This window comes from Aulonocara sp. 'chitande type north' Nkhata Bay, linkage group LG9 (genome assembly GCF_057382095.1).
Source record: "Aulonocara sp. 'chitande type north' Nkhata Bay isolate Kocher_YH1m ecotype deep benthic linkage group LG9, A_spYH_male_GT1.1, whole genome shotgun sequence".
Lineage (NCBI taxonomy): Eukaryota > Metazoa > Chordata > Actinopteri > Cichliformes > Cichlidae > Aulonocara > Aulonocara sp. 'chitande type north' Nkhata Bay.
Window position 1 is genome coordinate 30,057,050 of NC_141352.1, and position 12,482 is coordinate 30,069,531.

Below are 12,482 nucleotides of genomic sequence, written 5' to 3' on the forward strand. Positions count from 1 at the left end.
AGAAAGAACAACAAAGGTGCTCTGTCAGCTCTGCTTAGAAAAATAAATGGTAAAAAAGTCCAATCTGTCTTCCAGGGGACTGACATCAACACAAACCGTGTAATTGGCCAGTTCTCTGAGGCACTGGTCCAATTTGAGCTCACTTCCTGATTAAAGAGTTGCTATTTTTATCAGACGGTCTCCAGTATTTTTATTCAGAGGCTCCAGCTGGGAGCTGGCTAAAGGTGTGACGTTGGCGGTGACTCCTACCATCGCCTGTCTCCATGCGCTCCGCGTTGCCGTATTTCTGCGTGTTCCTGGCAATGGTTCCCATATTGGCCATGTGGTGACGCTCAGTGTGGGAGTGGGACGAGTCCGACGAGTATCCCGTCACGTCCGGCGGGGCCGAGTGGTTCTCTGTGAGGCAGATGGAGAGAGAGCTGAAACAGACAGCGGTGACTCACTGTTCACCTTTATCACTGCTCTGTTTGTCAAGTGCCGTGTGTTATAGAGTCCACGGGCAATTAGACACGTTCTGATGGTCATCTTGTTTCACTGCTGATTTGGGTCACAGCCCTGACAAACACAGGAGTCAGCAGGGTCTGGAATAGCTGCGCTTCAAAACATCACAAGTGTAAAGCTTTCAACGGAAAACTTCTTCTCCAAACATCAATAACAACAGACATTTTTGGTCATATTAAAGGTGCACTTTGTAGCTATCCTGTACAGAATTAAACTAAACCTTTTACCACCAGGGGGCAGCATTTTACCAGCACATGTGTGCAGTCTTTTTCAAGATATGCAGCTGTTTAGCTTTATATATTTCTTTTCAGCCAAACCTATTTTCTAAAGAGAAGTTGCATTGACTCACTGGTATTACACAAAATTGCAGCTAAGCATCAAGTCGACTTGAGTCAATACCTCACAGTCTTCTTCCACATTTTATGGAGTGATTTAGTGCATTTTCAAAGGTTTTAAAAACGGAAATTGATAAGAAAACGATTTAATGTCCACATACTGTTTTGGGAATAGCTGACATTTCTTCTCTTAACCTGCTGAGGTCTATTCGGCCATCCGTGGTGACTCCAACTCTAAATGTAACCCTAACCTTTACTTAAACAGTTCCCCCGAGTCATTCTGTGTAATTTTAAACTGTTCACATCACACATTCACACACATTCTGCCTTTCTCCAAACTCAAGGTTGGGGTTACCACCTATCATGTCTTATCATGAATGGTGATTAAAGGCTGCATTATTTTGATTGTTTATACTCACTAAGGCATTCTGCAGGCATTCTGCATCTTCAGAGACTCTGAAAAAGGTGAAACCTACCCTCTGACTCCAGCGGCGGAGGCCACAGCATGTCGGAGCCAAACTCACAGGACCGTCGCAGAGAGCCGCCGTTCTCTGCTATACTAAGCGCTCCCTTCCTCTTCAGAGACAGGTGGCCGATACCTGAAGGAGCAATAAACAGCTGTATCACAGTCAAATACTGTGTATTACTGCAAAGACTCTTGGGCTGCACTCCTATTGGGCCATAACGGTACTGCAAGACCCACGAAATTCTAGTCCTCCTTGTTACAACCTCAGTTGTGTCAGAAAATGAAAACTGACTTCTTTGATCTCTTTTACCTTGTTTTCACTCTTTGTAGACCAAATGCTTTATCAGTAATAATCATTGGGTTAAACTATAATAAAAATTATATGAATTTCCTCATTTTAGGAATCACCTTTATTAAAAGACACAGGTGAAAATTCAAAATGCTGGAGCTGTATTAGGAAAAATGCACGAGAGGACTGAAGTCTTACCGTGGTGCGACTGTGACAGGTGGCTCTGCTGGTGGTGCGACTGGCCCAGGTGCGCCAGGTGCGCGTGCGCCAGGTGCGAGATGTGCATGTGCGCCAGCGAGTCGGCTAGCCGTCCGGCATTACCGCTGCCTCCGCTCTGCGTGGACGAGGACGAGGAGGAGGTGGAGCCTAGGTGGGCGGGGCCTAGTTGGGAAGGGCGGCTCATCCAGTGCTCCATGCCCGACATGTCGTCACCTGGCCCTGCCTCCTCCTCTGAGCCCGACGAGGAGTCTGAGCACAGGGGGGACAGACCTAGTGAGGGTCAGTAGCCACCATTATATGTTAATAACAGAACTTTCACAGCATAAAACTAACAATAATAAATAAGCAGGAACTGAAATGAGTGCTAACACAATTTAAGACCTTTAAACAATATTAGTAAACAATTCAGCAGTTTGGGAGACTAGCTTCTTCCAACTAAATTAAATGATAAACACTGCTATGACGCCAGAGCCATTTGTTTGCTAGGTTAGCTCGGCATCCAATTTAGCTCAAGAGAAAAGTTTGTGTTAATGTCCCAGCTCTAATCCTTTTTGGTTCTTTGTTTTTCTAGAGAAATAATCAGATAAAACATCTTATTTAGTGAATTAGAGGCTCACTTTCTTATTGTTACGCTAAGCTAACCGTGCCCTAACTAAGTGCTTGAATGAGAATGGTATTAAAATTCTTCTTAGCAAGAAACTGGTTAAGTCATTTGTTTATGGGATTTGAAATAGCTCTGACCAAAGTGGACAGGTTGTGTTGCATCAAGTTTGTGCTGCTAAATGTAAAGAAATAACGCGATAAAGTTGTTTTTGCTCAATGTGTTTTATGCAAGGTTGAAATTGCTAACTTTTTAGTTTTGCATGTCTGTTTGTGGTTTTTCTTGATATTACGTTCTTCATGACACTAGCTGATGACACTACGAGATGTGTGAGTTACGGAGAAGTTAGCAGGGCTTCAGAACGAAGAGGGGGAAATACAAACTGTAGGTTCCAGCGATAATCATGGAGAATGTATTTGGACAACGATGAGCTCAGAGCTAATCGAGACCCAGAGGGAACACAGTGAGCGCGGGATGTTAACCTAAGTACAGCAATTGCACTGTTTTTGTTATTCGAAGTGATGTAATCGTGGACGTTTTCCTGTGAAGTCATGTTTTTCTGGCCTGATTATTGAACTGCAGCTGTGGAATGTGTCTATATTACTCGCCAAGGGAATTGTTTTTTCATCATTCAGTTTGAATTCAGCTAACACAGAGATAATCCACATAACTGTGCTTGTGAAGAAAGACTATGGTTAATAAATGGATACCCCAAACCACCTCATACAACATTTACTGAACCAGTAGGCACTTTGTCTTCTTCCTGTATTTATATTTAGGTCTTGATACAATGAGCCCTGCACTTTTTTCCATTTCACAAAGCTCCTTTTTGGGTCACATTAAGGTCATTTTGAGCTGGGTTGTTTTTCATGCTTTGGCTGTTTTTACATAGTAATTTTCCGACTTTTTGGATAAATAGAATATATCTATACATATCTATTTATGCAAAAGAAAAACTAGAAGCATACAAATCTCTTGATGCATATTATTTTTCACCTAACCCGTGTGGCTGCACATGCGCCTGAAAATCGTGTTTTACACCAATTTTCTACGCTGGATTTATTTCTGATCAAACATTCTGATTTCCTGTGGGCTTGCTCGCCTCCCTTGTTTGAGGTCCCACTCCTGTGCCACCCCACATCCCTTCATTTATACCCAGCGTGGCATTTAATCCATGACTACTGATCCACATCTGAGCCTGGTAATAAGAAACAGATCTGAATTGAGTGTTTTTAAGACAATTGTCTCCAGTCAGTATTACAATGGTTCAGAAAAAGCCTGGAGACCATGATTAATTCTGTTCACCACTGAAGTTTGATGAGCTTTGGGCGACACAGCAGGCTCTAGAGCTGAAAATGTCAATAATTAGTCAGCTAAGGTAGTAACAACCACGAGAACCAATTTAGGTAAAACTGGCTTTGGGCTGCACTTTAGGAAAAAGGCTGAATTTACTTCTTTAAACGAGTTCATTGTGTGAACACGGAGGAGCAGTAAACATAACATGGGGATTCAGTTTCCGCTCTGACTTTCCTATAACAGGAAGCAAGTAAGTGTCCCGTGTCGACCACTGAGGCTCATGAGTAAGACGAGCCTTTGGGGTGATGTCGGGATCGCTTAAGAATTTTCTCAAAGGTTAAAAAGCAAATTGGCAGTGAACAAAGTTATTACATTTTCTCCATTAAAATCCAATCAGCAGCAAAATTATACCGTCAACTCCAATTATGTTCAATCTAATGAGCTCATATTTGAAGTAAAGGTCAGCTCCGACTTTCCCCCTTCGTCCATGTTTTTTGCAGTTGCAAATACGCAGAATAGTCAGCTACTAATCGGTGTTTTTCCTTTTTCTGATGGCAGATCGCATTTACAGTAGCTGACTGCGTGCAACGTTACATCTGTCTGTGGTTTGTTTTCACTGTAAAACCATCAGCGCCTCAGGAAATGTGCATGTTTGCAGTTTTTTGGAGAGATGAGTGTGTTTCTGTCAGAATGGAAAACGTCTGAGAAAGCAGAGACACGGCATTACAACATAATCCCGTCTGGGCCGGGCCTGCCTCTCTGGGGTCAAATTTTCGGCTTAGTGCAACCCATTTCAGCGGAGATAACCACAGCATGTGTGTGTATGAGTGTGTGCACCTTCTGGGTACTTTTTTCTTTAAACTAAACACTATTTTAAAGACATGAAAAAACAATCCAACGCTTAGCTGCTTCTAATCTCCTGCTCAAAAGTGCACATCAGAAGATCACATGACCTGTTAAACTGAACCACTGAGCTATTCTTAGTTCAATATTGTTAAGTCGTGTAACTTTACGCAGCCACTTTCACACATTCTGTTTATAAGTTAAATTACTGAGCTCCCTTATTATATTTTACTTTGGGGTTTTTTCTAGTTTGTCATATTTTATCTCTACTTTATTGACGTATTTTGTTATAGCTTGCAGTTTTAATGTTTTAATCCACCGTCACAAGTATATGTTGTCTCATTTTTTCACATCTCAATCAGAAAAATACATGGAGGACAAATACAGGTGTGTGTCTCAGTCTGTGTGTCGTCACCTGGAGGCGTGTATGCATCCATGGAGGTCTGCACCACCAGCGAGCGTCTCTTGGAGGGCATGGGCACCGCCACCTTCCTCTCAACGTGTCGCGCCAACACAGCCTGCACCGCCTCAGTGTGGACGTCTGAGTGAGAGAGAGAGAGACAGGTAAACAGGCTCATTCATGCAAAGGAGGAGGGAGAAAGTTATCCTAAAAAATGAAAGTGGAAAAAGTGCACCGTCCCCTCCATCTATGTCTTTTCCAACAAACAAACCCGCTGAAGTCCCATCCATTTTGATTACACTGCAAGTCCCTGTAATGTATTAACTGAAAATTACAGTTTACACATGAATAAAGCCAGACTGTAATCATCCTTCAATTCACAGTAAAGAGCAACAAGTTCATTTTAACTACCACAGTGCCAGCAGCGCGATCTGATATACTTCTGTTTTTCTAATCATAAGTACTGAATGCCAAGTGTGTGCAGTAACATGGTTACACTGCTTTATGAATTCATTTTTTCTTAATGCATTTAAAGTGGAATGTATTCTGTTCATTACCAGCTCTGTATTTTTATTCTTGGCCTCTGCTATAGTAGCTTTGCATACTACACAATCCTTCTTCATCTTATACTAAGAATACTGAACTAGGCTCACAGGGATTACTTGTACATACGCTGATTTCATTATATCTGAAGCTTTCACCTTGTTTAATACGAGTATCCACTGCTGGAAGAGGAAATATGAGAGAAAATGAAGAGGAGGTGAATATGGACACTATATAAGAAGCCTCAGTGATCCGATGGTGGTGTTTATGCAGCTGTAGTTTCCGTACCTGATCTGTAGCGCTCGTCTCTGGTGCCGGAGGTTCTCCGTCGGTGGAAACGGGCCGCAGAGGGAGGGCCGAGGGGGGCCCGGTGAGACATTGGCCCCTCCATACCTACAGAGGCAAGCAGACAAGCAGCGACAGATGCATACATATATAGAGAGACACAGACATACACACACGTGCACAAATACGTTTGACAAAAGCAAAAGATAGGAGGGCCAACAAAGAAAAATAAACATGGAGATGATCTGACTCAGCAGAAAAATTAGATTTTTCTGGCATCTTAAAATGAAAGAATTGATAAAGAAAAAGAAGGTAAAAAAAATAATAATTCGAAAAATGTGGCAGTTGCTTCTCTGCTCTCTGATAGAACATCCCTCAGTATCCAGTGAGCCGTTATTGCTAAATCATCCGATATACGATAAGGATAAACCAGATTGGGTGACACATATGTGTGTGTGTGTTTTAGCTGCAGGAGAGCCTGTAGGGCGTGTGTGTGTGTTTGAAGACAGCGACTGCAGCACGTTCAGATAAAGAGGAGCAGGCCCAAGCTGAGCTCTAGGGAGTCCTAACCTACATTCACTAATGGCGGCGGCTGAAGACTGAATCGATAGAGTCGAGTACAGTATCATTGCCACTGTATTTGTCATGATACCAGATCGATTCTCTACTAGCGGTATGGGAATATTTTCGCGGCGTGGGGAGTGTGTGGGGGAGTCAGAGGTTGCTAAATTACCTCCAGCATGTGGAACATATGCCCTGACCAGCTTGGACCTCTTCTTCTCATAACCCTTCTGAGTGATGTCCCCTGCGAACAGATAGAGATAGATAAAGAATGAGAGAGCCAGCGGAGGGTGCGTGGGTGTTTCCCTTCATCTTTTTTTCCCCCAGAAATTGTGTCCATCAAACACGTTTTGGTTGCTTATACGGTTTTTGTTTTCCTTTAAAGAGGACCTATTATGCTGATTTCCCACTCTTTGTTTTAAACCCTGATTCACAGTACTGGGCCTTATTGCAGCCGTCAGTGTATGAAATAAGCTGTTCCCCTCCTGTTGATACAGTTTTCTTCTCATTGGCTGCCCCTCGTAAAGAGACATTTTCAAAAGCAGGTGGGTGGGGCTTCTGTACTCGAGCTGTGTGCCTAACATGACCATATAAGGAAATCTGCTTTTGCTGACATCATAATGGTGGTAACACTTTATTGTAACAGTTGTGAATAACTAGAAATTTGATAGTTTATTAATCCTCACATGGACTTTCCATTATTGTAAAGTTGTATCTGATATTTTCACTGCTTTATATTGATGTATGCTAGCTGTCAGGCTGTTAGACAACACTGTGGATTGGATGTTATGACAGTAAAGAGCAATATGTGTGTCGTTACACATGCGTTGCAGTGTGTCTGCTTTGATCTGAGCTGTTCATGTTGGGCTTGGAGCGTATAAATAAACATTGGCATTGTGGCCATGCTGGATACAATTACAAGCTATTACAGTCAGAGAACACACTGGGCGTGGCTGCATGAGAGTTGATCACATCCTCTCAAGGAGAGGATCCCAGAAATGGCTCTCTGTTCAAATGGCATCAGATCTGTTTTTCACAGGAGTGGGCAGGAAGTCGGACACAGGTGGAATCTGAAGCTGTGAGAGGGATGATCTGTCTCACTGTTGTGGCCACATGAGCAAAGGGGCCAACATTTACACAAGCCTTGTCCTTGTGTCTGAGGTGCCAGCAACTTTTTATGACACAATAATAACACCGGTTATTATAAAATAATAGGAGTTACAGGATAATCTAATTGTTTGTTAACACCCCAATAGCTATATACTAAATTTCACATAGCTATTTAACAATTTACTGTTTATTAATGATCGTTATGATAAAGTGTTACCAAAACTCCTGAGATGGTGCTTTATTGGGATTACCTGTGCATGCACTGACCTCAGTATTTAGCAGGCAGTAGTATTTCAGCCATGTTAAAAACATACCTACAGCACAGAGAGTAAGGAAAAGCATAACAGGTCCACTTTATATAAGCTGGTGCAGCCTCATTGGTCTCATGTCACCCAGCCTCCTCTGTCTCTCACAGCCTTTTAATGCTTCTATCCAACTGTTAATTAAGAACATAAACATAAATAAAACAACATGAAATGAATAATGAATAATGGAGATGATGAATATGAGAACGGGAATAATGTTATGCACTGCACAGACTCTGCAGTTCAACAGTCAAATGCTACATGATGTTTTTTCCCCAATGCATACAGAAGCTTTCAAGGTCGTATGATAATCTGATCATCATTATAATGTTATTCTTTGTTTTGTTCTGCAGCACACCAAGGTCTTGTTCGCTTTCTGGCATCAGAACATCAATGCTTGACATTCATGTCGGGTTTAAGCACCACAGCAGGAGGAGCCTCTATCTTGGGTGTCACGTTTATATTTCTGGAGATAAAGGGTCCCAAATGAAAACCTGAAAGACCAGAAACAAAGCTGGAGAGACCCGTGATGGATGACTGGGGAAGGAAATTTCATCTTGGCTTTTGGACTCCTGTCCAGCAGGGAACACGAGTAAATACACTTAGTGCTATCATTTGTACACTACATGTCCAAAACATCACCCAAGGCCATAGAAAGCAACTAGAAGAAGCTGCTCATTGAATCACATCTGATTCAGGAAGCACCTCACCCAGCAGTCTTTGTATATACTGTGACCGTCAACAGGCAGGGTTTGATCTTTTCCTTTCTGCACTCCCACCATGGGAGTCATCTGAGGTATTAGTAATTCAGTTCGAATAAAAGTAGCTTTTTCTTTATAAAAGACTCAGAAATAGTAGAAAATTCATTGATTTCTGTCAAAAATTTGACTGTACACAGATCAGTCACGCGTACATGAATAGCTGACCACCGAGGAAAAACATATAGTATAGCTGTAGGTAACATATCTCTTCATATAAACTACATGACAAGTGAAATGACACCATCAGTACTCCTGTTATGTGACTACATGATGATTTTAAGACCGAGTATGAGTATTAGTGTGGATTAGTGACAGCAGCAGAGACTAATGGACGGACAGGCAGAGGTCAGCGTGGAGAGGCAGCGATGCAGAAATTCATTACAGTCCCTAAGGGAGGTCGTGGCTGCCTAGGCGACCCCCCACCCCCAGCAAAACCAACACGGCCGCTGATCAATCACAGCACCCCACGGTCCTCGCTGCAGGGATAATATGTGCTAATACTTCCTTGTTTGTCCCAATTAAATGCTGTTAAACTGGCTCACACCAGTTCGCTAATTATTGATTGTTGTTTGATTGCCACGGAGACGGGAGACAAATCAAATCCAAAGACAAAAGGACGCCGGGAGGCTACAATATCAGTCGCTCTGAGACAAGTGAAAGTATTACACCGCAGCAGATGCCTTTAAAGTCATCAAATGTCATGAAAAACATCAAAATCAACCAATGATGCAGCTTTTCTGTCTCTATATAAAAGATTTTTATACAACATTCAGCTTATTTTTTGTTTAGTTTCATTTTTTAAGCATCAATTCTGCTCATCTCCATCTCCCCTCTCTATGACATCAAGAGAGCCAAGAGAATAAAAAAATGAGTGACTGAGAATAGAAAAGAGACGAACTCAGCTAAGAGTAAAGTTAAATCAAATATTTAAAAGATTGGCAAATAATGATTACTTTAATAAGTTTATTTTGCTATCAAGTTCACATCAAACATACTTGTCTTTAGAGCCATGGCTCTTAGCTTTTCCTAGAAGTTCAAACTCACTTAAACTTCCGTTTAGCTCAAGAGACGATGACTAAGCGAGAGCCTAAATTCAACATTTCAACCACTTTTTAGTCCACGGGCAACTCTTAGTCCAATCTGATCAGCAGCGGGCCGGCGCAGGAAAATCAATCAAAAATTCCTTTCTTAAAGTTTATAGAAGTAAAAGCTATTTGTGAAAACATTCCAACAATGTGTCTCATGTTGTTCCACTTTCTATCAAACGACTGTCGTTACCAAGTCGTAACTCAAAAACGTTCTTTTTGGCTCTTTATCTTAAACGTCTTGATTTCTTCTTAGTAGAAATATAGAGAAGTAGCATTAATAGTAGTAAAGTGTCATCCTTCTCTGAAATGTTCACACTTTGCAAGCAGTCCAGTGGCTCTACTCTCAGACTTCCCTCAGTGGAAGCAGCACAGCAGGAAGTCCAAACTGGGAATGAAAATATCCAAATGAAAAAGACTCCAGAGCTTGAAGTGCATGAAGAACAAACAGAACCAGAGCAAGCACAAAACACCAGTCAGCATGGACAAAAGGGGACACAAAGACAAAAACATTGAAACAAGAAGACTTCATAATAACATGAAGGGATCAAGCAGACGCACCACCAGAGAGAGAGGACAGAGGGAGGAACCCAAAGGAAAATACTGAGGCAAATAAAAGCACCCTGACAAATACAAAACTACCGAAACCCAGTAAACACAGCAACACCAGAAGAATAAAGCCATTAATAAAAGGACCAGAAATACAATAATACAATAACATTTAGAGATCAAACACACCAAGACATCCATAAAACATCCCGGCTTTGTTTTTTAAGCAAAGCTTTCATAAACATTTCGAGGGCAGAGTGCATGTGGAGCACCAGGAAATCGTAGACCTGCCAGGAGAGAAGACGCTCGGCTCTTTCAGAAATCTTGCTTCACTAGTTTTATCTGCAGTCTTCTGCTTTATTTCAAGCTGCTGTTTCTGTAAAAAGTGAATTTATCACACCTGAGTGGAGAGTGCTACTCAATTTACCAAAAGATGAGCTCAGCTGTTTGCACACAGATTTTTTTTTTTCCAGTGCGTGACTTCAGGGCACAGATGTGATTGTGCGTCTATGAATACAAACAACTTATGGCTACAAACAAACAGTGGAAGTGTAGTGAATCCAGTTTCCATAAAAATCACTTCCTAGAGAGAGAACCTTATTATGATGTAAACAATATATTTCCAAGAAAGTCTCTGAAGGACCACAAATCAGGTCCAGTGAGCTCACGCTGGCTGCTAATCCATTCCCAACAGCTTTATCCATTTCTTACAAAACAACCCTGCAAACATCATGACAGCAGTTTCCATGTCCAGTGTTGGTGCAGTCAGACCCTCTCATACAAGCCAGGAAATATTGTTAACTGCTAGGGCTGTGCGATATGACCAAAATCTCATATCCCGATATAAGACATCTATCGTCCGATAACGATATAAATCCCAAAAATGTAACATTTTTGTAAATTCTGTGAATCTCGGGCAGCTCGTCTTGCGTGAAGTGTTTCCAGCTGCGCGTCATGTAGCTGGAGTCGAGTGTTTTAACCGATGCATGAAACGATACATTTTTAGACATAAGTTGTGAAAGGTTTATGTGGAACGATGCTGTTACCGTCGTTGTTGCTAACCACAACGCATAAAAACAGGCGCTTGTCCGTCCGTAGTGTGGTTATATTAAATATAAGAGAAAGAGAGAACTTTAAGAAATTAGTATAGCCACTACAGTGACCATCAAAACCATGAAAAAATATTGCCGTAAACAGTTTATTTTGCGACACCACGAAACAAACGATAGAGTAAAATGAAACAATAGACATTTTTATATCGTCATCCGAATATATCGTTATATCGAACAGCCCTATTAACTGCAGTGATTTGTGTGAGTGTAAGTAAGTGGCTCTCGATGGTCAAAATTCTCCCCTATAAAGGGTCAGTGATATATTTCCATCGTATGGACTTCATCAGGATGTTCAGAGTGACCGTGCAAATATACCGGATCTCCAACACATGTATTTTTCTATCATCCTGTAGCTTCAAATCGCACCAGGAGATTTTCAGAAACAGAGCATTTAGTCTACAAAAGGCTTTACGGTCCTATTTTTAATGGAAATAAATTATACAGACTGCAGTAACATACAGATAATCCAAGATGTTTCTAGCCTGCAAGACCTGCTGCTGGTGCTAGCTCTGCTAACACTAGCTATACTCTTCGCTGTAAGGCCTCAGAAATATGGCTCTAGAGACAATCCCCTGGTAACATATACTTACTATAAAAAAAGCTTTACTCTCCAAATGGTTGCCAGAGGTTGCAGGCTGTTGCTAGGTGAATTTGGTCACAGAGGGTGCTACACCTTTGAAGACAAGTCTATGTCTTCCACTCAAACTATGGGTGACTGCAGCAACGTGTTTGCAAACAAAACAACTGGAAGGAGTTTTTCTCTCGAGTACCATATGCCTTTTTGTGACCAAAAAGCTGTAACCACTACCAACTACTGACCAACCAGATGGAGAATAAAGCTTTTTTGTCAAGCAACTGTACATATCCAATTGCATGTTATATTTCAGTAACACTTAAATAGGACTTTATTATAAATTAATTAGGGGTGCAACGATACACAAAATTCATGGTTCGGGTCGATATTTTTTCGATACAAAAAAAATGTTCATGCCTTTTTAATTTGTCATTTATTAAAATTATAAATATATATTTTAACTCAAAAGTACAGTTTTTAAATTTAATGTTGCTGAAACAACAAAGTAATAAAAAAAAATCTATCTGATGGAGAAATCACTCATCTTTGGAAAAGAGAGTTTATTACAGAGAAATGTCTCTTTCCAAAATAAAAGCTATACTATCCGCTTCTTCTGGGCTATATTCTCAGCAGCATATTAAACATAT

At 41.2% G+C, this 12,482-nt stretch overlaps 1 protein-coding gene across 3 annotated transcripts in view; it reads right to left on the reverse strand.

Moving 5' to 3' along the window:
* LOC147322380 (disco-interacting protein 2 homolog C-like) overlaps positions 1-12,482 on the reverse strand; it is a 77,492-nt gene that overhangs the window by 45,064 nt on the left and 19,946 nt on the right. Inside the window, exons 2-7 of one of the 3 annotated variants that reach the window (XM_086306816.1) lie at positions 6,512-6,583; positions 5,782-5,886; positions 4,966-5,091; positions 1,790-2,059; positions 1,313-1,435; positions 250-396 (exon numbers count right to left, since the gene is read on the reverse strand). In XM_086306816.1, coding sequence (XP_086162942.1) covers positions 250-396; positions 1,313-1,435; positions 1,790-2,059; positions 4,966-5,091; positions 5,782-5,886; positions 6,512-6,583 — 843 coding nt within the window. Of the gene's footprint in view, positions 1-249; positions 397-1,312; positions 1,436-1,789; positions 2,081-4,965; positions 5,092-5,781; positions 5,887-6,511; positions 6,584-12,482 lie in introns of all 3 variants that reach the window. The other 2 variants (XM_086306815.1, XM_086306817.1) reach the window with 2 other exon arrangements.